The sequence below is a fragment of the Fundulus heteroclitus genome, chromosome 12 (genome assembly GCF_011125445.2).
Source record: "Fundulus heteroclitus isolate FHET01 chromosome 12, MU-UCD_Fhet_4.1, whole genome shotgun sequence".
In the NCBI taxonomy this organism is placed as follows: Eukaryota; Metazoa; Chordata; class Actinopteri; order Cyprinodontiformes; family Fundulidae; genus Fundulus; species Fundulus heteroclitus.
The window spans coordinates 7,958,258-7,985,354 of NC_046372.1; the positions used below are offsets into that span (position 1 = coordinate 7,958,258).

General features: G+C 40.7%; 1 protein-coding gene across 2 annotated transcripts in view; it reads left to right on the forward strand.

Moving 5' to 3' along the window:
* Positions 1–27,097, forward strand: part of aopep (aminopeptidase O (putative)) — an 82,707-nt gene that overhangs the window by 35,290 nt on the left and 20,320 nt on the right. For both annotated transcript variants that reach the window (XM_036143873.1, XM_036143872.1), the window contains one exon: positions 24,506–24,622. In XM_036143873.1, coding sequence (XP_035999766.1) covers positions 24,506–24,622 — 117 coding nt within the window. The remainder of the gene's footprint in view (positions 1–24,505; positions 24,623–27,097) is intronic.

Sequence of the window (27,097 nt, forward strand, 5' to 3'; positions counted from 1 at the left end):
ATACATCTGGCCTTTATTTATTTATTTTTTGTACAAATGTAACTTGTGTGCGCACGGGAGATACTTGTGCATGTAAGCAGAGTGTGTGGAGGGGTCTGTAAAAGGATATTAGTCACGCCCGCATGGTAATGGGCCTCATTTCGCTCTCATTTTCAACTGCGGTCACTTTAATGTGAGGGTCCATCTGCCCCTGCTGATCAGGACAGGAAACCCTGTGGGGAAAATTTGTGAATAGCAGGGGATCTCAGGTCAGCTAATGACATACCTTTCTGCTTGGTAAAGAGTTACATTTGGGGTTGTAATTGACCCAGTTTTTACATGTTTCTAGTATATTCTATGTTAACCCTTAAGAATGGGCATCATCCAAACTCCTTCTTGTGCAACTTTCCTTTAAAGTGTGTTCAATAATTTCAGGCGTTCGTGAAACAGCTGGTCTGTGTAATGCCTTTAACGGCTGGCAGATGAAACAAATCATATTTTAGTTTTCAGGCACTCAATAGGACAAAAACACAACAGTAGTATGATCATATATGAAGTCTTTGGTGTTACTGAAAGTAAGATCTACACATCATTTTGTCCTGATTTACACAGCATTTGGTGCAGATATGATGAGGTGTTGTATGTAGAATGTGTTTACATAGCTCTTACCCTGGATAAACAAATTCCAGGAAATGGTGTAATCCTGAATTCCTGTCATTTCATTTTAAATTGTTCTGCGGCACACTATTTTTAGCTTCACTCCTTGAATGATTGCAGAAGTCTTCAAACATTAATTTCCACCAGGCTCATTCAGATAAGTTGGATAATGTAAGAAATGTAATATGGGGAACATATGTCATGAGCAGTGTGGTTTCAAATTTGGAAGTCCATCTTTAGTGTTTTCAATCTCTCAAAAGAATTCCAAGATACACCGTGAAGTCTAACATGTATTTATATGCAGTCAGTTTCTGCATAGACCGATATAGTAACTTACAGATTATAGGGATGATTCTGTTTGTTGCAGAAGCAACAGAATAGATAAAGACTGATACAGTTTCCAAAACAGGGTCTCTTGGTCTCATCCTTTGCACTTAAACGGCAGGAGGATGGGAATCTGCATCAACGTGATCGATAAGATCAGTGTCTGTAGAGGTCAGATGCTGCGCCGTCCAAATCTATCGATACTTTTGGTGCTTAAAATAAATGTATATTTTAGTGCAGAACGGTTACTTCACAGTTGATAACATTTGTTCAGTGAGGAAAAAATTTCACATTAAAAGTGATTTGTTTTTAACTAAGTTACCGGTGCCACAATTAGTCACACACTTTCACAATTCATATAAAATAACTGTAACAGAACTGTTTTTAATTGATAGTTTACTTTTCAATGTTTATAGACCTTGAATTAATAGTCAGCAACATAACTTTTCAATGGGTTACACATATGACATTAAACAGAGACCTATTCCCCTTCACCACTCTTTTGTTATTGTGAAATGGGAAAGACAAGAATATTCAAGTAATTATGATGCAGGAACGACTAAAAGACACTATCTGCTCACCCAAAGTTGCCATTTATGTATGGTCAGAGCAGTAATTAAAAAGTTTAAATGTGTGATGATTAAGGGTGGAAAATTATCCAAGTCTATCTTGTCATTGAACACAGTAGGGAAGACATAGAATAAATAATATCCAAAGCTTAATGTGAGTTTTTTTGTACTGCAATAAAAGATACCTTTGTACATACAGTACCTTTACCACAGGCACTAATATATGTGGATGAAGCTTTAAATTAAGACTAATCCTTTTACAGTATTCATCAATAGTTAATAATAATTTAAGATTAGCAACCCTATGCTGTATACCTTGATAAACATTAGTTCTGCTGCTTTAACAACAATCAACTCTTATTTGCTGTTAAACATAATAATATTTACTGGAATATAGGTGCTGAAGTAGTCTTTGCTATAACGATGGGAGATATTTTGTCAAGTTGAAGCTCCAGAATGGAAGAAAACAGTTGGTAACAAAATCAGTGAAGAGTATTATCAATTAACAAAAAGTTTAATCCACAGAACTTTATTCTTGGCTCATTTATTGCTCAGCTTTGTAGCATATTTTCTACATCTTGACTTATCACACAACAAAAAAAAGTATTTTGTTGAAATAGGTATTTTATGATAACATGGTCATCATTGAGACATACATAAAAAATATTGCGAAAAAATGTGTCACCCATACCTGATGTTAAGTCCTATTTTGATCAAAAAATAAGATTTTTAAATGGATAAATTGGGGGTTTTCCAACAAGCTCCATTTAAATGACCGTTGAGGAGCTTTTTGTGTTTGCTCAGTCATCAGGGCATTGTTCATTTCCATTTTGGAAGGCAAGCTATTTGGATCAAAAGCAACAAAGCAGCTACTAAATGGACCTTGCAGTGCTGGTGTGCCGCTGGGACAAAGATGCCAGCGTCTATTTTTGTAGACAATGTAAACCCACAACGAAATTAGCTGTGTTTGAGTGCTGACTGAAATCTCTTGTGTTGTAATGAGGTGCGATGCTGATGGTCGGACAGGGGAGAAGCGGCTGTGGTAACTGGAGCCGCTGCGCGGGAGAGTAAAAAGGCCTTGATCAAAAGGTTGCTCATTTGGGTGGGGTTCGCAGGTGGTGCGCATAATGAAACTCATAAGTAGAGGGTTTTAAAAAAAATGGGGAGGCCAACATAGAGACTTGTTTCAGTCTGTTTCTACTTGTCCTTTTGTTTCCCAATCTACCTGTTTTTTATTTTTTTTGTTATTTTTTTTGGTTATTTTTTAAATCAGTAACCCTCAGATCCAGAAACCATAACGTAAATCATATCAGTTACTTTGTCAATACAGCCTCAGTCATATTTTTGTTGTTGCTTTCAATAAAACATCATCACAAGCATGCAGACTCGGCCATGTTTGGCGTCCTCTCCGTCTGTGAAGTGTTGACACTCGCGCATCTGGGTTTTCCCCTCCGTCTCCTATTTCTCCAGCGCACTGTTTCATATTGTCGTCCTCTCTTCCTTCTCCACTTCTCCTAATCTCTTTTGCCTTTTATCACAAAGTCTGTCTCACTCTTTCTGTGTCTGCCTCTTAGTGTGATTTATTGGCAATGAATCAGGGATGAGGGAGTATGCCGGAGGAGAGATGGGAACATTCGGGGAAATGGCTGTTTCCGGCCAGACTCTACATCACGATGGGAAATGGTTGGAAGAGCGAGTGTGTGTGTGTGAGCGTGCGTGTGTGTGCTTCTTCATCAGCAGACGGACTAAGGGATCAGCTAAGGGCTGATCTGTATCACTACTACCCTTTCACTCGTCTTTACGTGAAATGCATTCAGTTTTTTTTTTTTCTCAAAGTAGGCAGCCCACATGTTCAGCTGTGCAAATAGCATCATTAATAATGGGATGAGTCCGCAAGGATAAGCAGAGCTTGTTTCAGTTTTTTGGTTCACTTTTATGTGCTAGTTAATTAAGCCTTCTATCAAATCTTGGTATGTTCTGGGCTGGTTTTGTGGCCTGTGATTCAGTGGAAAAGTAAAAAAAAAAAAAAAGAGAGAGAATTTTGTATTGTGCAGCTGTTTGCTGGGCTGCTGTTCAGAGCTGACACTGCCAGATTAAACAGGTGGAGAGTAAAAAGTGACCACAGGGAAGAGGAAAACAACCTGCACTGCTCAGGGGCTGCTTGCTCAGAGGGGCATTGGCTGGGTACACCCTGGATGGGTCACCAGTTCCTCACAGGGCGGCACAGGAACATACAGGACAAATAACCGCTCACGCCTAAGGGCAATTGAGACAAGCTAACCAGCTGAACAGTCATGTGGGAGGAACCTAGAGGACCTGGAGGGGAGAACATGCTATAGTGCTACCAACTGCACCAACATGCAGCCTTTTGTGCAGCAGATCAACAAAAACAAAAATCCATGATGTGGAAACCTTTGACAGCTGTAAATTCATTAAACTTGGTTGAGCTTTCTGCTCAAGATGGTCAGGTGACCATAAAGTATGGTAAAATTACAAAATAGAACAATGACACCACTGCTAGAATGTAATTAACAATTCTTATATAGCCGCGCAATATAAATGTAATCGAGTCCATCAAATGGAAACGCTCCATTTGTAACCTTGTGCGACCCAATATCTGTAATGGCAGCACATCTTAAACAACACTCGTACCTCATAGACATGACAGGGGTTTATGTTTCGCAAAGTGAACTTAATTTCTCCGCATTTGGACCCACATTAAAACCGTTTTATGTAACATATGCGGCAAGGTGAGAAACGGCATGACTGCAGCTTTAGTGTCTTTTGTATCGGACTAACCTCCCTCAAGGATACGCAATAGACGACCAGCGGTGGAAGTTAACTAGTAGGGCTTACTAACGTGTTTTATACTAAACAAAGTAAAGACTTCAACTAAATAGATTTGAAAAAGGAAATACAGATAATTCAAGGCAATTTTAAACAGAAGAGAATGAAGTGAAGAAGATTACATACAACACATTTCTTCACATTCATTAGAACCATCAAGGTCAAGTACGCACATCCAATAGTGAAAGATATTGAAAAGAAGAGCATAGGAAAATCAAAGACAAAAAAAGGGTAAGTCCTGGACATCTAAAAAGTCAACAGAACAAGAGAAAAACAACAGATCAATACAGGCATCCTAGTGGCTTCATCAGTTTTTGCTGGGTCTGTCGTGGAAAGTGCTGACGGCGATACATTGTGTGGGAATCAAAGGATCAGTGTGGCAAACAACAACTGTTTGATTCACTGGCCTCTTCGAGTCCAAAAGCTGTTGGTCCTGTTTTAGCAGCAAACACATCCATGCAGGTCACCTGTGTGATTGAATAAATAAATATTACAGGATGTCCCTATGGTACAGCCGTGCACATCGCATACACAGCTGTGAGTCCATCTGTGTTGAATGCCAGCTTCTCTCCAGCGCTGTGGAGTGTGTACTGCATGTGCATGGCTGCAGCACCTCCTACAACCTCCACAGTCTTTCTGCATAGTGATTCCATTGTGTTTGGCAAAAAGAGATTTTAGTCAAATCAGTTGTTTATATGATTTGAAAGGTTATGTCCAAAATGATCAGGCGATCCAACCTACTAACATGAAATGTGGATTCAGCGTCATGGTGTGTGAAATTTACAAGATGTGTTTTATTTTCCATTGATACTTTATGTTAGAGGCATAAATACATCATTATGTAGAGTTAGTCATTTGCTATCCCACTGGGCGATCTTTGTCACCAAAAGGCAAGAAAACTTCTAGCTTTTTCTGAAAAAAGTATGATTTACCATTTAGGGCTAATCCAAGATAATTATGTTTCAATTAAAAACAAATACATGAAAAAACAATGAGTTATTAATGTTTTTAGGAATTCATCTTTTTGATGATGATTACAAATTCTATAATAATTTACAGAGCTAAACAACAAATAAGCTAATTCTAGCTCACACTACCTATTACATGCTAAAATAAGTTGTCTATGGTAAGGGCACTGAACTTGGAAAATACTTATTAAACTGATCAAAGATGTAACTTTAAAAAAAAGTTAGTTGATCTGTCAGGAGTGGAAAGAAAGGGTACTATGTGCTAGTTTTTAGTTCAAAAGCCCAAGATGAATCGAAGTGGAAAATAAACTCTAGTTCCACATTAAACAACGTTTTTATTAACGGTTCCACATTTTTACACTACAGAGACTGTTTACTAACTATTAGATAAAACACTGACCAGAAAAACCTAGAAAATCAAAAAGGCTCACATTGCCTTGAATCAGTTATTTCAGTGCTTTTTGGATTTTAATATCACTTTAGGATGAACTTCGACATGTATGGACCGGCATACACACAAAAGATATCAAACGTTATACCATGAGCTCATGAAAACTTTTATTAAAATATAAACAGAAAAACATTAATATTTTTGAAGATTTTGGGCTGTCGTTCCTCCTGCTTGATTGTAAAAAGCCTCAGATTGACATTTTTAAGTGTCCCAGAGAAAAGCGCATCTTGTAGGTGAAAGGTCACTTCTGATGTGGTCCATGCACCCACAAATAGGCAAATGTATTGGCTTCTTGGTATTTCCTTTGATGGGAACCATCTATATAACAACACTTCATTTATGAAAACATACAAAAACTCTGTAGGTTTTTGGTACTGCTGAAACGTTGACGCACGTGATAATCAGCTGGTGTGGAGGACCTTATCAGTTAGCACGGTGGTTAAAATGCTAACGATGGCTATCAGCACATGCAGAGCACATGGTGTGAAACCATTCCCAAAGCTTTCCCTATATGTCACTTTTCATTTCACGCAATGATCCGAAAAGATATTTCTGCATGACTTGAAAGTGCAGGTCACAAGACTCCTGGTAGCTGAGTGACGGTTGGGTTTGTTTCTGAGACGGATTGAGAAACCCTAGGAGAGGAATGACAGTTAAAAACTGAACCTCTCCGTATTGTGCAAATGTTAGATAGGAAGATGTACATTTACTTTCAAGGGTGGAGAGGAGATGCCTGTACTTGTGTCATGTAAGTAAGGGGTTGTAGAAAAAGGTAAGAAAGTTAGAGGAAGAAATCTGCAAGAGTGTATTTATCTCATTCATCACTCACCAGCAGCTCTGTGTTCAGGGTCATTTAAAGCGTGTCTCGTCTCCTCCAGGAACTCCCAGTCCTCTGAGAAGGAGGCGTGTATAGATGTTTCCATACAGGGTTTACGTTGCTGATAAGCTTGCTCACGACAGACATACTTACTAAGTAAGACTGCTTAAGCCTTTCTGACTCTGAGAAACACATCTCCATGTACGTGCATGCAAGCACACCTGCGGGTCTGTGTGAAACCTTACGGACTGAATCCCTCATGCTGTACAAATCACACTTAGATGCAAAGCTTAAATGGACCTTTAAACCTGAATGCGAGCCCAAAACCAGCCCTTTCAACGTGTCTCGGAGAAAACGGCTCATTCTCAGGCTCTGAAACTCCAGAGGTTTGGGAATTCTCTTGAGCTCTTGGACCGCTTGCCTTCACCGACATCTTAATTTTTTCTCTTGCATTTGCGCCACAGAGAGAAAGGCTGAGCGACGTAAGCTAAAGGCTTAATTTCTATGTAAAAGAAAACAGTTAAGCATTAAAGATAGCAGTAGCGTTTTTAGTTGTTTCACTCAGGGGTGAACCACAGAGCTCGTTGATAATACTCTTCCTCTGACTTCATTTTGAAACATTATACCTACTGTAAATAGCTTGTTTTGAGTCTTCCTCCTACAGTAACATCTTCCACACCAAAGGGTGTTGTTGCTCTGGTAACACTTGTTCATTGATCAGAAGAGATTGGATTTTTTTTTTTTTTGGTATCTGGCAACCCAGTCAGCAGTCATCGCTAGCCATGCTGAATATTGGAGGATTTTGAGCAAAGTCCAATTTTCTGTGTGTCTCTAAAAATCAAAAGATGATGTATAAAAGTTGTATGTTGGAAAAACAGTAAAATCTATCTATCTATAGATGTATATCTTTATGGTATGCATTATGATTCTTTGTAATTATTTTACTAGGTCATATGAAGTTATTGTTCGCAACTTTCACTATATCGCTATCTTTATAATTGTGTTTTTTAATGGAGGTTGCAGTGTAGTGCTCAGACTTTCAACTAGTCTCTGTGCTCTTATCTGGTCTGGTCCAATCACTGTGTTATTGTGTTATTTTTTTCTAAACACTCACTGCACAACCCCATCATAGATTGTTCAAGATAGAAACGTTTCTACATCTGACCATATAAAGTAGTCTTTTGAACTACAGTTAACTGAAGGTTCCTGGCGACTGAGCATAGCTGGGGGGGTTGCTCCAACAGGCATTTGACTGAAGTGGTCAAAAAGAACAAACACACACAGGCGCGCATACGTATGCACTCGTGCACGTGCATTGTGAGTCCCAAAAGCATTTGAGTGTCATTAAATCGCAGCTGTGTTTGCCTTTCCAGCACACATGGAAAGAACATCAGGGATGGAGAGGAGGAGAACAGCTTTCTAAATATGCTGTTGACAATACGTTAAAAAAGAAAAAAAAAAACTAAAAACTGGTAGCCTGCATTGTAAACTCAAACAACTACGCATAATTCTTTCTGGAGACCATTCAAACACAAATTTAGACATTTGGCGTAATGTGGTGCAATAAAAACACAGTGCGGCGTGTAGGTCACAGTGTTGAAGCTGGTGACACTTCAGACACATAAAGTGGAGAGTCATGGCAATATTGGGCTGAGCCGTAAAAGGGAACTGGCTTTTTAGCGGTGTGAAATGAATCAATACTTTCCCCATAAAACCTGATTTAGGCGTCAGCCAGTCGCTTTTATAGGTACTGTATGTAATGCTGTGTCTGCGCACGCCTGAGAATGCTGCATGTTGAGTGCTTTAACATCTGTCTTTGGTGGTAATAATCGGAGAGCCAGCAGCACCCTCAGACAGACATAACACATTTAGCCTCATCAACAACACACACAGGCCTGCACACAATGTAAAGGTGACCGTTTGTGCTACTGGGCCTGCTAGAACAAAGCAGGATAAAAATGTACTGGTAAATCAATTTTGTGTTCTTCTGCAATAAAAACCCTAAGAAAATTATATTTTGTAGATTATACAAAAATAAATGCACTATATTTGGGAGATTCTTATTTTATTTATATTTTTCATTTTATTTTACTTTATTTTATGTTGTTTTAAATAGCTTTTATGACCCGCAAGGTGAGTTCATAATAGAAATCCAACTGGATATCTATCTATCTATCTATCTATCTATCTATCTATCTATCTATCTATCTATCTAGAAAATTGGAGTCAGACAACAATGTACAGATTTTTTGCATAATCATTAGGATAATATATATATATATATATATATATATATATATATATATATATATATATATATATATATATTATGAACTTAATGAAAGTGGGGTTACAAAATGGGAACAATGCATTTGCCACCTTTATACGATCATTCGTTTGCAATTTTCAAAGTCAAACACACACTGATAGTATGAAGTAACTGACTCCAGGTTAGTATGTTAAATATTCCTGCTATGGAGGATCAGCAGAGCCACAGTTTAATAAATTAAAAAATGAAGTTACCTAAATATAATCAACTGAATCAATAATTTGACAGATATGCCATTGATTAAGACATTTCTAATTTATAAAAAAGCATAATTAAAAAAACATTTTCTCAGATGTAGACTTGCTCTGCATGTTAGCCAATCAGATAACACCCAGGTCAATTTCAGTTGGAAAATATTTCATGCAGCGCAGGAGCCACTATCATCATTAAATACATTCTGAATTCATTAAATATGATTTTACCATATAGGTTAAATTGCCATAAATAAATAAAGCAAATAAATTGCAGTTATTTAAAAAAATACTTTATTTGTTAAAAGTATAGAACCTTAATATCATACCTTTTTCTTAAAGCTGTAAACTGGAGCAGAAAGTGAAAAAAATCTTCTTGACGTTTGTGTGAAGGAGGGTTCCAGAAAGCTTCTTATGGCCAATTTCATCAGTGGCATTTGAAATATCTCCTGCTCAAAGGGGAATGAGCCTAATAAAACAGAGGTCATACAACACTTAAACAAAATTATTTCTGTGATGAACTTGTCTAATAATAACAGAGAGGTAGCACCCTGGGGGGACAGCACAATGTAGACTTACAACCTTTATCTCTATAAAGATCTTGTGAGATCCAGCTTAAGTTGGAGAATTTAAAAAAAGCCCGTCAGCAATGCTCCGGGCAACATTCTTCTCAAATTCCTCCGACTTAGATTACATGTCCTGCTAAGATTTTCATAGGAAAAATGAGAGATTGTCTTTTTGTGATTTGAGCCCATACACGGAGCCTTGCAAAAAGTGCAATACCCCGCGAAGACTGTTCACGTTTCTCACAGTAAAACCCAAAACTTAAACATGTTTTAAAACAAAGATGTGCATAATTGACAGAAATGTGAAACGTTTTGGTGTGCGTCTGCATTCTGCCCCCATAACTCCAGCTGTTAGATTGTTCACTGTTGTTAAAGAACATTGGTGAAAACACAGCAGACAGGTCAGGAAAAAAAAAAGAGTTTTTCGGGGAAATCTAAAGCAGGGTTGGGTTATAAGAAAACATCCCAAACTACGAGCGTCACCAGAATGTGAAACAAGCCAGCCTACCGAGACATGGCTGTCCAGGTTAGGCAGCTAAGAGGGACATGCTAACTCTGGAGGCGCTGCAGAGATCCTCAGCTCAGGTGATTTCAGTTGCCACACTTTAGAGACTTTTATTTGAAAAAAAATCTTTATTCACTTCTTTGTATGTTTCCTTACACAAAATCCCATTAAACACTTTTAACTTTGTGTTTATAGCGTGACAGAATGTGGAAAACTTTAATTGCTTTTACAAGGCCCCGCGTACAACATGTTTCGAGTTGTTCCTCCGCGTGTTTCTGTATGTCTCTCCTGACGCTCGTCGTCTCTTCCCGAATCCTCCGGTGTTTTCTGCCGTTCTCTAACCACCTCGCTCCGCTTTCATGTTCGCCTCCTGTCGTGTTCCTGCGTGTGGCTCCGTGGGGCTGTGAATGACTTGCGCAGCGCCGCGCGTCTGTCAGTCTGCGTGGCAGATATCTGGGTTTAGTCCTCCCTGAATGCCTCTGTCAGCTGACAATGCTTAAACCGGGCCAATCTGGAGTTCACGCAAAAGACGACGACGACACACACGGGAGTCAAACAGCTCACGCACGAGGCTAAGAAGGCACGGAGCTGCAGGAGAATCCAGTCTCCTCCTGAACGGAACCGTTCTCTCTGACGGTTCTGTTAGCCTTTTCCCGGCTGTCTCCTCTCCTCTACTTTGGACCTCTGTCATCCCATCTTGTTTTCTGTTGTTTTTTTTTCTCAATCTGTGCTTCTCGGTGTATCTCTCAACAGCAGTAGATGCTATCGCTCCACGCTGGAGGTCATTGCCAGTGCAAGTTTGTGTTTTTACCCCCATTATTGTTATCATCTAATTTAACGTGGCTTGAATAGACAAACTCCTGGCTTTCTGCGTGCGTATGCCCGTGCGTCGACGTTTTCTCGCGTGCTTTTTTGTATTCAGCGTGCACGCTGACATTTGTAAGACGATCTGTTGCAAAATGCCACGGATCTGACAAAAGTTTTTTTTTTTTTTTTTTTTTAACGTGTGTCTGTGCAAGCCCTTTAAAGCCTGGTAATTATTAGGATCTAATGTCTTTTGCTTGTTATCCAGATGTCTAGAACTCCTTAAAGGAAAATAGAGTCAGGATGAGTCAGCCCTTTTCATTATTTTTCATTTAGAAATTCCTCCAGAGAGACAATTTAAGTAGAACCCTGGGCCGCTCTCACCCCGCCAGAATCCTGACAGAGCAAACGAGGCTGGGAAAGGGAGCCTGGCCTGTTTTCAACCAACGCCACTTGTCACTGTTCTCTTTCAGGACCTAACGCCTTTAATAAGCTGACATCATCAAATCAAACATAAATCTGAAGGTAATTTTTTTATGTTGAGATTGTGGGTTCTCTTTAATCTCTTTGAGTTGTTAATTATTTTTGCTGTATTAGTATTCGTAGATTATTTGCCTATAGTGTGGACTAAACATGTTTTGGAGGACACACAACCCAGCCAGAAAAAGTCACACGCCTAAAGTTTAGATATGGTATAAATGCATTTGACCTGTTATGGAGAAGAAAGAGCTGAGCCAGAGCTCTTGATTTACCGAGCCGTCCATGTTCTGATGCGTTCCTATTTTTATGAGAAATGAGGAACAAGATCCTTGATACAAGTTGCCGAAATAAGGCGTTCATTATCCATGAGGGGGGGGCTCAGGGTAGAGCCCACCCGAGCTCCTGTGCATTGAAAGGATTAAGCTGCGGTGGTTTGGACACCAGCATGCTTCGTGAAATATCTCCTTCTGGAGGTTTTTCAAGCACATTGCACTACTCGAGGCCCTGGGGCGCACCCAGAACTTGCTCAAGGGACTATATATGCTTTTCTGGGCTAGAAAAGCTTTAAATCTCCCCACATGAGCCAGAAAGTGTTGCTGGGTAGATGGGGACGTCTGTGTTTCCCTCCTGAACCTGTTTGTTTTTTCCTATCCGAGAGCATTCAGCATTTAAGTCAGTGTGGTATTAATGGTCAAAGTTAGAAAAAGCTTCTTATCTAAGATCTCAAACTGATGAGGTTGACTCCTCCTCTAGTACACAACAAAGATTCACAAAACGGTAAAGGTTTGGAAACAAGGATGCATTCACAAGCAGAGAGATTTGGCCCACTTTAAGGAGACCAGAGTTCATTTGCTCTTTTACTTCATTTTTAGGTAGCTGTGAAGTTCTTCAGGAGCTTTGATGTGATCTAAATAAAAGATCCTGGCAGTGTGAGCCTCGATTTGATCGCCAGAGCACCCTGGTGAGGTTTGATCCCAGCAGGAAAGCAAATGGACAGTCCACTGAACCAAAAGGAGGAAGGGATGCGTGATTTACAGACCAATATATGTGATCAGAAAACTTTTAAAACCTCGCCCTGCGCCATGTGAGTTGTAGTAGCCCTTCTTCAGTGGGCTGATCAACAGTGTGCAGCAACAGGTGTGGGAGGGGCAGCGCATCTTTCCTCCACAGAGCAAAGACAAAACTCATTTTAAACAGAAATTTTAGAACCGTTAAACTTATGAAACCTTTCAGTAGATACCGTATAAACACAAGGACAGATTTAGCGGAAAAAAAGGCTAAACACAGACAAAATAAATCTATGTTTTTGTTAATATTTCTACATATTATATAAATGGCCTGTTTTTAAGACCATAGAGGTAATGAAAATGTTAATTTTGTTGAAACCTGATGGTGGATGTTAAAAAAAAGATGTACAGCATGTAGAGGATACGGAGCAGCAAAAAAAACTGTTTTGTATATTGTCAAGAAAAAAATATTAGGACCACAACTAGTTTTAATCAACAGTTTTTGCTGAGATCCTGCTGCACTTGGGAGAAACCAGCGGATTTTCTGAAAACGTGTAGCCTTTCACTTCCAAAGGCCTTTAGCACAACTCGACAATGTGTGTCGGAGTGCTCCGTACAAATGTTTCAGTCGTCAATAGCTTGAACACAACAATATTTTAGATCTCATATACAAATGGAATATTACTTCCACTTTGTTTATCCACTGAAGTCTTTGTTTTCCTGACGTCGTCTTTGTGCAGCTGTACAAGAAAACGCCTGTTCTCCACCATCCTGTCCGCTCACCTCGCTCTTTGTTTAAACTGCCGTCCAGCTGTTTGGATGTGTCACAGGATTACAAATGCTACAGATTTTTCTCTCTCGCTCACAAACAGAAGTCTCTTTGTTCCGGTTTTCGTTTCAAAGGCCCGTCTCTTTCAAACGGCTTATGGGTGATGGTGGTGCAGGGGTGGGGGCAAAAGGCCACCACTGAAACCTGGCTTGGATCCTCTATTGTGGCTCTTTCTGGTTGTAATAAATAATAAAAATATGCATATAAAAAAGCCTTTTATTCACATTGTACGCGTTGTATTTTTAAAAGAAAAATCTTGTGCGGCAAAAAGCATGAAAACACGATTAAGAGATCTTTTCGAGGGTAATTAAAAGATGCAACATTTGGACTCATTTTACCCTTCAGGTGAAAACTGTGGGAAGAACATCTTTTTTTCTTTTTTTTAAATACCTCTTCAGATTAGCAGAAGCACAAATAGTGACCACGACTAACCTATAAAGGACCCGCGAGTGAAAAAAAGCGAAAAAGATTAATTTGAGGACCGTGCCCTTTTCCGTTTGAGAAATTGTGTGTTCCTCCGTTGGGGAAGGCAGACATCGGATCGTGGGAGGATGAGGCGGAGCGTTAGGAAGGAGGCATCCACTGGAGACGCGCAGATTTGCAGCGTGCGTCAAAGCACAAAGAGCCATAGATTAATTAAACTTCCCCTGTTACAGAGGTGTATGCGTGTGTATGCGTGTGTGTGGTGCATGCGTGTGTGTGTGTGTGTGTTTATGTGTGTGCAAGGTGGGCATGAGTCAGAGCGGTGATGAGTAGGAGGGAAAACACGTTAATTGCCCTCCTCATCAGATCCAAAATACAGGAAGATATAATTTTATATAACAAACACCCGACCTTCTGCGGGGACAAAAACAGAAGAAAGAAAAACTGTTAGAGGAGCAGCAGAAACTGCGAATCCCTTCTGCCTCCCCGCTGGCGTGTGCACTCTTAGGCGGTGAGGTGTTTACCTTTAGCACCTGTGTTTTACTCGCTAGGTCTGGACTTTGACTGGGCCGTTACATCGCCCACGAATCTGCTTTGATCTAAAGCTTTCCATTGTAGCACTGGACATAGCCACGGTTGCCCCGCTGGGAAGTGAACCTCCATCTGTTTACTGATTCTTCTGCAGTCTCTCAGAGGTTTTCTGGCCTAGATTTAGCTCCATCAACCTTCCTGATCCACTTTCACCAGCGTTCCTCTTTGTGTTGCATAAAAGCCTCACACCGCATGATGCTGCCACCAGCACTGTTCCCTTGTTTAGTTGTGAATCTCGCATACATATTATTTCCTAGCTTAACATCTGATTCACTGCTGCTTTTTTGACTGGGCAGAACAACGACCCAGCAGCTAAACAACGCTAGGGGTGACCACAGGTGGACCCTGGCTGCTCAGATGCTAAATATCTGGGAAGAAATGCACTTGCTAATGTCTAAAATGTACCTAGCTAACAGAGCGGTCTTTGTTTTCCGAGGGTCCTCTAATGATTAGCCGTGTCCAGTCGATGCTATGCGTAGCTGTTTCCATCGTGTCGAGAACTGAAGATAAGCCCTGAGAGTCGGCCTGTTGTCACCGCGTGTTCGTTTGGAAAAACATTCACGAGGCAACTCCTGCCAACAGCTAGGATCGCAAGGTCAAAAACTTCTAAAAGCGTGTCGTCTTTCTCGTTTAGTTTCTCCGTGTTTGTGCTTCTGTATGTTTTGATTAAGCTCCAGACTGATTGCAGCAGGGAGATCCATAAACACACAATCTTTTGCCTCGCTCTGCTACCCGTGGCTGCGGCGGCGGCCGCTGATCGGAGCCGTCGTCAAAACCGAACGAGGGCCATTAATGATCGAATTAGAGATAGACAGGCGGAGGTGACGGTCACCGTCGAGGTCGTCTGTGCTGCAGCAACAGTGCGTGTTACAGGCAGCGCCGTTGCTCAAGTTGAAAGGGCAACGTGTGACTCATAGATAACCTTTCAGTATCTCCTGTAGGCCCTGTTTGCGTTCCGACCCATTACCTGAAATAGGTTTACAAATCTTATATGAGCAGCCCGCTTCATGATGGCCTTTCAGACTGCGTGGATCACTAAGATTGCAGTATCAATGTGGATTGAGGAGTGTTTTCTCCTCGATAGCCACTTATCACATTTATAGCGTCCTCACATTACGGCTGTACGTCTGACTAAAATCTCCCATGGATGCTTCTGCGAGCAAAGTTAACTACTGATGGGGCCTTTCTGATAATATGGCCCCGTGGCACATAGTACTCTGGAAAAGTATTCATAACCATGGCTGTTCTTTAATGCTTCAACCACAAGCTTCAATATATTTGTGATAAACCAACACAAGGTAATGCATAATTTTGGAGTGGAAGGAAAATAATACCTAGGTTTCTTTTGTCTTTTACAAAGTAAAGGAGCAATAAGTAAGAAATTTACTGTAAGATTAACTAAAATCATTCTCATTTGTCACCCGGGATGGAAGCAACATTCCCTATAAACAATCGGTCCTCTCCATTCATGTCTTAGTCGTTTTTTTTCTCCTTTCAAACCTAGAGGTACGGTTTGGAATGACTTTGGTGCAGTATCTACCCCGTGTTTACTACCTGGTTTCTGAGGCAATCATGAGAGTTCCCAGCATTTGGTATTTTATGACAAAAATATTTGAACAACAGCTTACTTTGGCAGAATTATCTTTACTCGTCCTCTTGACTTTAATTAAATGTAAGAAGTTTGGCAATATCCAAGGGAAATTTGCCCTTTTGGGTCAATCCTTTGCAGAATTTCCTTTTGCTGTAATTATAGCTGCAAGTCTTTTGGGCAATGGCGCTACCAGCTTTGCAGTAGACATTGACATTTTTGCTAGTTTTACTTTGTAAATTAGCTTTAGTCACATAAGGATCTTTGAACATCTGTGAAAACCAATTTGCTAAAAATCAATCTCAATTGGATTTAGGTCTGGACTTTGACTAGGCCATTCTAAGCATTGACTATACTTTGATTTTAACGTAACTTTTCTGTTGTAGCTGTGTGTTTGGCGTCATTGTCTTTAGCAGCTATGCTCCATTCATCTCCCCATCAAATCTGACACTTTCCATGTCGCAGCTTAAGAAATGCGTCCCCACATCATGACACGTGGTGTCAGTATCCCTGACCTTTACATCGTGTTACTTGGTCGTCATGATGCAGTTTGTTCTCTTACGAACTTCTAAGACCTTCAGAGATTAGTTGTATGTCTACTGAGATTCATCATAATCACAGATGGAGTTATTGTACCAACTAGGAGACATCTGAAGGCAATTGATTGCACTGGATTTTATTTCGGTGTTTTAGAGTAAATGGGGTTCCACACAAACACACACCTCAGTTTTTAAAGCGTTCTGAAATCGTGTGTTCTTTTCCTTCCACCTAACGCTTGTTCACTACTTTGTGTTTGTCTATATTATAAAAGCCCAGTAAAATGAACTAAGGTTTGTGATCGTTGTACGACAAAACGTGGAAAAGTTCAAGGGGAATGAAAAACTTTTTCAAGGCACTGTATGGTTAAAAGAAGTTAAGAAAAGATTCTTGGAGCATTGATAGATGAGTACATTTGTGGCATACTTTATGAATTTTTCAGCACCTGTGTGAGCCGATTCAAAGTGGCCGTTTACAAAGTTGTCGCATCTGTTTGCGGACCAGTCTCCCCCTCAAGACCTGAGGCAGCCTCTACAGTTTTACCTGACGAGTGTTCTGGGCCCCATGTGCAGAATTTAGACGGACAAAAAGATTCAGAGAAGGCAAGAGAGGAGCGTTTAATTGGCTGAGGCAAACACAAGAGGTTCCCCCATTGAAAAGGTGCAATGAAAAGATCTGGAGCAGAGACAGACAGCAGACGGCCCCGGAGACAGAGGCAACAGAAGGAAGAAAGGAAAGGATCTGAGTAAAAAAAAAGAAGAATGAAACCTTAGTACCTGAGGGGCGGGCCGAGTCCTTTGGCTGCCGGTGCCAGAATGTGTTTTTACGAGCCTGCGGTCAGGCAGAAATAAAAGCCAGCCGAGTGACTGAATGGCACCACACACAAACGCACACATGCACGAACGATTCGGCAGCCTCTCAGACATTACATTTCGCTTTTATAATGTCACACTCAGTCAGTGTCTCCAGCCCCCGTATTGCTGTGTGGCTAAACAAGACGGACCCCCCCCACCCCCACCCCCAACCCCCCCTAGGTGCAGAGGTAAGGCTGCGTATTAGAAAAACATCTGTCTTCCTTTAAAGCCAAGTCAATTCTAGTCAAATTTTACTCACTGTATAATGTCACAAGTCACAAATTTGACTCAAGGGGCTTCAGGGGTTTTTACGGCATCCTTTAACCTCAGCAAGGAAGAAGTAGTCATTATTTTACAGTCAATTGCTCTACTGGTTGACTTTCTGGAGGGATTTAGTCTGTGTTTGTCTCTTGTAGCCAGTTCAAGCATTTCCTTTGTTTTTATCACAAACTTTGAAACTACGTTTTATGTCTTCATGTATAATAGAGTACATGCCATAAGTTTTCACCATAGCCGATGAAAAAATGAGATGAGAGGAGCAAAAATATTATAGTATATTTTTTTTATTAGATGAGATTCACGCCAGGTATTGGTAACACATACAAAAAAAAAAAAAAAACAACACAAAAATTAGTCCACAAAATATGTATGTTAAAGCCTAATCTTGTAGGAAATTAGAATTAAAGATGTTTACTGAAGTTTTCTACCAACTTTATTAGTTGGTAGAAAAGCTTTTGTCGTTAACCACCACTTTAAGGTGCCTCCTGTGTAGAAAAATTGATTTTAGCTCATTCTTTCTCACAGACCGTCTTCAGTCGTAAAGGTTCTGGGAGCGTTTTCTTTGTTCAGTTCTGTCCAAAGATTTTCCAACGAGTTCAAGTCCTGTGATTGCCGGCGCCATAACAGCAGATATGTCTTCTTTCTGTGGAACCGTTTTGGAGCATCGTTGAGCTGAAGGATCCATCCTGGTTCCATGTTCATGTTCCTGTCAAGAACCTTCTGGTAGAGTTCTCCATTCATCCTCATCTCACTTAAATGAAGTCTGCTCGTAGCATGTGCTGAAAAACAGCCTCACCGCTTGACGTTTTCACCTTCAGACAACATTGACGGTGTATTTGGGTGTTGTGTAGCGCCGTTTAAAGATAACGTGTGCAACTGCACACAAAGGTTGTTGTGGAGTTCTGAGTGACGGGTCCTTCGGCCTTGGACAACTCACCAGAATGTTCTCCTGACCTCTGGAACACCTGGTCATGACTGGTTTATGGCGAAATTATGCTCTTTGCCCTGCAGGCTTAACTGTGCTTACTGGGGAATTTAGGAGTTCAGAAATACGTCTTTAAGCTCTTTGAATCGTCTTGTTATTGAAAAGGGCTTCATAAAGTCACTGGCCTTGCCTTTAACCAATGCCATCAGTACAACATTTCCCTCATTTTTACCCAGTATGGCATGCTGAGGGCTCACTTGGTGATTAGAAACTTTTCTAAGCCATCATTTAGGACTAAATCAGCTGATATTAATTTGCACTGCTAGAGGGACGAAAGCCTTTCTGAATACACACATATTTAGTATTTTTTTTGCCTTTTGCTCCTCAGTTTGTTAATTTTTTGAATATTTATTCCCTCGTCAAGCCACTCTATTACCTGTTAATTAATGGACAAAGCTGTTTAGATTTTTTTTCATATGTTTGGGTTACTTAGCGTGTCACTGACATCTGGTGTGAATTTTGCATCAATGGGCCTGTTATAAATATATATGAAGGAGAGAGCATTAACATTTCAATACTCCCCCCACCCACCCCCCTCAGCTGCTATATTTAATCTTCCAGTCTTTGCATGTACTGTAGAGCAAAAACATAAAAAGATACCAGTGATGATTCATTTAGCCTGGGTGAACATATTTGAGCCTTGCAGAAATAAGAGGAAACATTTGAATTGACTTCTTCAGGTGTTGTGACCTCATTTAGCAAAGGGGTATGGGGGCGGCAGATTAATATTTTGAGTCTGTTTTATTTTAAAATAAAAGCCTCCTGATAGAGGGCAAAGGTCCTTCCCCCTTGTGCAGCAAAAAGACTGGTGCCAAGTGTCATTGCCACAGAAGTATTGAAGAAGTGATTGCAGGAGAGAAAGGACGTGTCTTTATTTTTTTGTTCAACAGAGATGGAGGTGCAGTGGGGTCGACTGTCGATCCGCGTTGATTTTAGCCTGATAGGTTTTAACGGCAGAAATACCGCAGGAACATGAATGCTGGCGCACGGACGTTTTGCGAAAGGGCAGAGTGGCTCGGTTCTTTTCATGTTGTGAACGTTGTCGTGCAGCGACCTCAGTCACACTCACAAAAACAAACACTGAACAGCAAAATTAAAGCGATCTTCCAATTTTCAGGCTTCCTCTCCATCACTCTCAAGTTTTCCAACTCGTCTCATTCCCGCGGAAAAAAGCGCGTATGCTGGGGATGTGTCTGTCCTTATTAGGACGTTGCACACTGACTACCGTTCATTAAGGGGCGGCCTATACTCGAAAACGTCCTTATGAGGGGATGCACGAACACAGCTGATTGGTTTATTGTGCTCACAGCTGAAGATGGACATCATTTCCTGTCTTTACTGTAGCAGCGTGGCATTGAGCTGCCCGTCGACTAGCCGATCAGTATTTATACACACATCCACACACACGGGTGTTTGTCATTGTTCTGTAGAGGTTCAGAGGTCGGTGTGTGTGTGTGTGTGTGAGGGTACATTTTCGGCAGCATATTTCCCAAAGGTCGCCACAAAGCTCGATTCGATGTACGGATGGTGAAACGGAGCTCTGTCAGCAAGATTGTGTACACCGGGATGTTGATTGCGTTATAATGGAAGCTACTGGAGTCTGGAGAAGTTTGGAGCTTGATTTAGGTGTTTTCCAGGCCTGGATAGGTATGGAAGAAGAAGCAGAGTTTGTAAAACCGTTCAGCTTCCAGGTCCACTCAACCTTTCTGTTCACTGGCTCAATATTTAAAGCCCGACCGCTGTAGGAACATCTGTCGGTCTTCACTGTCAGATCTTGTCTTTCTAACTTAGTAACTTAATAACCTAGTGCTCTGGAGATCTGATTCTGGGTAGTATGTTCATTGCACAGATGTTGGTCTGACTTTAACCCTCCCTGGCAAAATAAATAAATACTTTTTCATGACTTCAGCTAGGCAAACAGGTAAATGTCTCACTTTGGAAATGTACTGCAGTGATTTTGCCGTCAGACAGCCTTTAACCGTAGCTGACTCTGTGAGTTTTCGGATTCTTTTACAACATAAATCTTGTGGTTGGTGAGTTGTCACTCTTCTCTTTACTGTGAAGGTCAGCAATATTTCCAATCCAAAGAGACTTTTTTGACTTTCTCAGCAAAAAATAAAATAAAAAAACTTGTCTTGAGCTGTGAAATTTATTGACATTTTGTTTCAATAAGGATATCTTGTAGTTTTAGCGATATCTGCTATTTAAATGTTGTTTTAATGCTAAATAATAAAACAAAAAACATTTTCTAACAATTGGTAAAAGAAGAACAGAATTCAAAATAACCAAATGTGTCTCTGACCAAATGCTCTGGACACCTGGTTTTGGACTGAGGTTGAATGAATCCCATAATCCATCCTGATTAAAGTCGGCAGAGTAAAGGACCTCACGGTCTGAATATCTAACAAAATGACAGTCAAACATTGGTGCTGGTTTGGGCTGCAGAACCTGTTGAATTTTTCCAAAAATTCAACATTTTTCATTTGTGAGACTAAGCTACCTTTATAAAAGTTTCATTCATTGAGGCTTTTTTCCAAAGAATTCCAGTTAATGGGGGGTGTACAATTTTGAACAATCAGATGTCAGTAGAAAAACTATTGATTGAGCATTTTAATTATATTTTCAGGGGGGAAAAAATCAAAAGTGCATGAAGACAACATGAAATTAATCTAAAAGATCAAACAAGTCGTCCCTGGGTTTGTTTCTCTCTCAGACTGTTTTGTATGATGAGAACAGAAGGTTAATTATTGTAAGAACATTTCTGGACTTTGCTTATTCCCAGTCTTTACATTTCCTGTCTTTTTAAGGTTGCATCATGAAAAACCACCAATTTTTAGAGGCACGCAGAACAAACTTCAAAGTTTTGGAAAGGTAGCAGAGCGTGTCGGGTGAACACGGCATCTGCGTTCAGGCATGTGTTCCCTCTCCTGACGCCGTCTTTAAGGAAATATACTTCAGGCCATCTTGGGGCTGAATCGTTGGAAACAAATCACTCATACCTCACTTAGCGGGTGGCGGAGAAAGCTCCCGATATTTCCTGTAAATTGTAGCGAATCGGAAGGATTGAAGTAGCAGAAAGTACTAAGTACATGAGTAACTGTACTTTCTGTGCTACCGCGGTCCTGTTAAAGTACAGGAGAGTGCTTGTGAGAGCCACAGTTGGTTCCTGTTGACGTCGTCGTTGGGCTACATTTGATAAGGGAGACAATTACGCCCCTGTCTGCCATGAAGTGCGCGCCGTGCGTGTCTCTGTGTGTGTGACAGGGTAATGACGATGTGAGCTAGTTTCAAACGTATCATCATTGACCAGGAATTTGTTTCTGGAGACGCTTGTGCCGACATATTGATTACCGCCATGGCAACATAAGTACATAGAGGCAAAACAGGACCTCACAGTCACGGCGCGCAGCGAGGCCGTGCGAGAGAGGTGTTTTATTGCTGCCGACTGCTCACTTTTCAAAGAGTTGGGAGGGTGGGTGGGTGGGGGGGGGATTGAGAGGCATCCTGGGTGGGCCCCAAAGAGACACTTTGGAGATCGAGACGGCACTTCAGAAAACACCCAGCCTTCACAAAATGGAGGGAGGAGAGAGGGGGGTCAATAGAGGGTGAGGGTAAGACGGGATATCACATGTTAAGCGGAGTTGGATGATCTGAAGCGTGTGTGTGTGCGTGTGTGTGTGTGTGGCCGCAGTGCAAGTACAGTTTGATTTGACTTTTTGCCAGCTCGAGTCGAGGTGTGACTCCCTCAGCTCCAGCGGATTCAGTGCCTTGCAAAAATATTCACACCCGTTTAGCTCTTTCAGATTTCGTAACATCACACAACCACAACATTGACGGTGTTTTATTCAGATTTCATGTGAGGCACAAGCGCAAAGTTTTACACAGTTGCGAAGGGGATTGATAAGGATAGGTGGTCTTCAAACTTTTCAAAATAAGATAAATGAGTCTAATTGTATTTGAGTCAAGCTGAGTAGAAATCCAGCTGTTCTGTTACACTTTTTTTTGTTTTGTTTTTTTGTTTTTGGAGAACATTAGAGAGGAACAGCTGGGATAAAGTGGGGTTAGCTTTTAAAACAAGTCGAGCTTTGAACACCTCACATAGCCCTGTTTAATATGTCGACTAAAAAAGCAAAGGCAACTTGACAGGTCGAGCAAGGGCAGCGTTGGTCAGAGAAACAGCCGACAGGTCCTCCATAACGCCTAAGGAGCTGCAATGACCTACCGCTCAGGTGGGAGGTTCCTGTTTGACAGGAAAACTACTAGCTGTGCATTTAAAAAATCTGGCAAGAAAACAAAAAACAAAGTGGAAAAAAAATTAAATGTAAGCAGTCCGGTTTGATGTTTTCCACAAGCTTTGTGAGGGACGCCACAACCCTGTGGAATAAGATGTCCAGGCCAAATGAGACCAAAATGCAACTTCCTGGCCGGCATGCAAAAAGGTGTTGGAAAACCTACGCTTCACTATCACCACAGTGAAACATGGTGATGGGACCATCATGCCGTGGGGAGTTGTTTTTTTTTTTCCCTCTTCAGCAGGGTCAGCGAATCTGATCAGAGGTGATGGGGAAGATGGGTGAAGTTAAATGGAGGGCAATCCTGGGTGAGCCAGAGCTCCAATGGCTTGATTTAGGTTCACGCATATTTATGTGTTGGAATGGCCTGGTCAAAATCCAGGCCTAAATCTGTGTCAGGACCTGCACGTTGATGTTAACAGACGCTCTCCACCCAGTCTGACTGAGCTTGAGTCATTTTGCAAAGAGGAATGCCAAAGGATTTGACCGTAGATGTAGATTGTGTAAAGCAGCTGTAATCGCAGTCAAACGATGTTCAACAAAGCATTGACTCAGGGGGTTTGGAAGGCAAATGCTCACCACCCTTTTTGCAATTTTTATCGGTCAAAGAGTTTTAAGAGTCCACATTTCCTCCTTTTCACCTCAACAGTAGAGAAGGCATTAAGGGATCCGGTTGTAAGAGTCGTTTATTCTATCCATGCATGTTTGGTTCACTCCGGCTGATGGTAGGACGTGTTGCTCCCCTTCAGTCACACACAAGCTTCATACTCATTTTCACATTGGCCTCTGAGGGGCTTCCAACCATTAGCTGTGTCCCGGGCTGGGAGCAGGGGGGGGGGGGAGTGTTGCTGGGAGTGTTGGGTGTACCCTGCAGGGAAGGCAGGCAAGGCTGGGCACAGCTGTCCCCAGAGGAGGAAGCCTCTTTCTCATATCTCTGCCCACATGGCTTCCCGGAATACTCGTCTCTGAAGATGTTAGTCATCTGAAGGAAATAGGCTGTTTACTCCTGGATGACGGGATAAACGGAGGCAAAAGACAGAAATATATGACTCTTTTTTTTTTTTCATTTAAGATCCAGATATTATGGCACTGTGGGATTCCAACGCTTAAAAAGCACAATTGTGCTAACAAAAATAGCACTGTTTATTCCCAAACATGGCTCCTAGTTTTGGATCAAAGCTAACAAAGAGCATCCCTGCGTTCTCTCATCTTACGATCAGATCTTAATGCTTTCATTTCGTCTCATTTTCTCTTATTTTGTAATATCGCTTTGTAGCTTAGGATCTTCTTGTATCATCATATTCATTCAATTATCATCTGTGATCTGCTATATTGTTCTACCTCTTCCTCTGTTCGAGAGACTCGATTAAAGGGCCTGTTTTCTATTGATTTTCTTCCACGAAGGCTGTGAGCACAGAGAAGAAAATTAACCGTGTAGAAAACAATCAAAATGAGCTGGCGAGGAGATGAGCAATATTTAAATTTGTGTGAGAGCTTTGATCATTTTTGCTTGCTTGATGTCGTTTGCCGTATGAAGAAGATATTAACGCTCCTATAATCTTCAATAACGTGTCAGAGTAACTTTTCCGAGTGAGCTTGTATTCATTTGGCAAACTGTTTTTTGTCTCCTCAGCTGACGGCGGACCAGCTGGTGATGCTGTTGGAGCTGCTGCTGGAAGAGTCGGAGCTGAGCGTGTCATCAATGCGTGCTCTGCAAAAAGCCTACGGTCTGCAGAAACAAGATGCTGAGGTGAGACACCACGGGCGCACAAGCTCAGACAAGCGAGCCAGCGAAAGCAAGTTCGCCGAGCTCGTTTCCACGAATCAGAAAAAAAGTAGAGCATCCTGCGAAAGTACGCAGAGACCTTGAAGTTTTTCACATTTTTGTCGCGTTACACCCACGGTCCTATGTTTTCTCGGAATTTTATGTGATAAACACAAAGTTGGACATAATTATAAACGATACATGCTGTCGACAATTTCCGAACAATTGAAAATGTCGATGCATCTTTTTATTCAGCCTCCCCAAGCCGAGACTTTGTAGAGCTGCTTTTTGATGTGGCGTGACAAAATGGGGGAAGAAGTTCAACTGAGATGAAAACTTTTGTGGGGCAATTTAGGTTTCTTTTCTATGGAGGGAAATGTGTTTCAATATGATTAAAAGCAAAAAATGTGCTGTAAGATACTAACTTTTAAAAACCTCTCAGTCATTAAAAGGTTTTAAGATTAATTTAAACTGTGTAAACAAAAGCTCAACCTGCCTTTTTACGGTTTGCTGTTTTTTTTTTTTAGCTTATTTTTGAGAGACTGAGTTTCACAGATTTCTTTCTTTTCAAAATCCTTTTTACAGCTTGCGTTTAGAGCTGAGCGATATGTACCAAAGACAATATCTCAATATTCTTATGCTAAATGTTGATATTTACCTCAGTATGTTTTTCTTTTCATAAAGTAATCCTAAAAAGGCATCTCTCAATCAAAGTTTTATCCCAAATGTCTCACAGGCAATTTTTTTTAACAGTTTGAGATAAATATTAGAACCGGCTGGAAAAATTACCTAATGGAGTACATAAAAGTATAATTCTAACGGTACATAGACCATTTTGAAATAAACAATATAGACTCATCTTGTCTTTTTTTTTAAATCTTGATATTTTTAAAATATCAATCCCAGCCCTACTTGCATTCTCTAAATTTTTTGTCTCCAACAAACTAGATGTGTGCTTATAAAACAGTATGTGTTTTTTTATCTGTATTCTTGTGTGCAACAACCTCGGGTTTGTTTTGCGGCGCAGCGCTGCTGTCCAGTAGAGGCGTTTGAAAACACAGCCGCAGGGAAGACCTGTAAACTGTACTCGCTAACCTCCGTCGTTAACACGAGCCTCGTGTTGAAAAGAAAAAAAACTTGATACATATTTAAGTTTTTACAACTTCCTATTAACTATACGAGCTGTTTTGTTGAGGCTGCAGCGGGCATAATGGGACTCAGATGTTTTGCTGTGGAGAGTCACTTGAAAGGTTACCAAACTGAGTAAAAGATGCATTCAAGCATTTACATTTAAAACTCCCATTCTTGCAATTGTGTTATATCACATAAATCATGAACCTCAACGTTTTTATGCTTTTTTTAAATTTGCATAACTTCTCAACGGCTGCTTATCGACCTTGTAGTGACAAAACGGAGGCCGAGCTGTGTTTGGCCTTGGCTCCAGCTTTCAGCATCAGGAAGCTGAAGGCAGACTTCCTGGCAGATAAAACGCAGACTCTCCTGCACAATTTCCAGGGGGAAAAAAAAAAAAAAGCTCTCGCTATTTGCTAAAAATAAGCAGGGCCATTATGCATGTAGTGATGCAGAAAATAACACACTTGCACAAACATTCACACTTTCACACACCTGTCCGAAGGCGACGGCGCTAGATGAGGTTAGTCGTCTCGTTCTGCAGAGGTTAATCACTTTCATCCCTCTTATAAACGTGGTCATTTATTTCTCTCTCGTTTTGGAGCTCGTCTTCTTCACTCTTTCTCGTACCACATTTTCTTTAGATAATAGATATCTGATCTGTGTAAAACTCTCGGTTTAATACGGAACTGTGTGCAGTTTACACCACAGATGATGGGAGCTTTTTACAGTTAATGAATGCTGGGTGATTTACAGTGCTTTGTAAAAAAAATATTCACTTGCTTGGCATTTTTTCATGCTTCGTTGCCTCACATCATGAAATGAAAATGGGTTGTTTGAGAATTTGCGCCATTTCGTTTCATTTATAGAAGATGCCTACAACTTTGAAGATGCCAATGGGGTTTTTGCTCATTCCTCATTGCTCCAGCTCCTTCACGCTGGATGATTTTTGCTTGTGAACAGCGATCTGCAAGTCTAACCGCAGATTATCATTTGGATTGAGGTCTGAACTTTGACTAGGTCATTACAACACATTTTAATTTCTCTGCTTAAACCACGTGAGTGTTGCTTTAGCAGCATGCCTCGGGTCATTGTCCTGCTGGAAGATATCTATCTATCTATCTATCTATCTATCTATCTATCTATCTATCTATCTATCTATCTATCTATCTATCTATCTATCTATCTATCTATCTATCTATCTATCAAATTGGAGTCAGACAACAATGTACAGATTTATATATATATATACACCGGTGTGTGTGTGTGTGTGTGTCTATCTATCTATCTATCTATCTATCTATCTATCTATCTATCTATCTATCTATC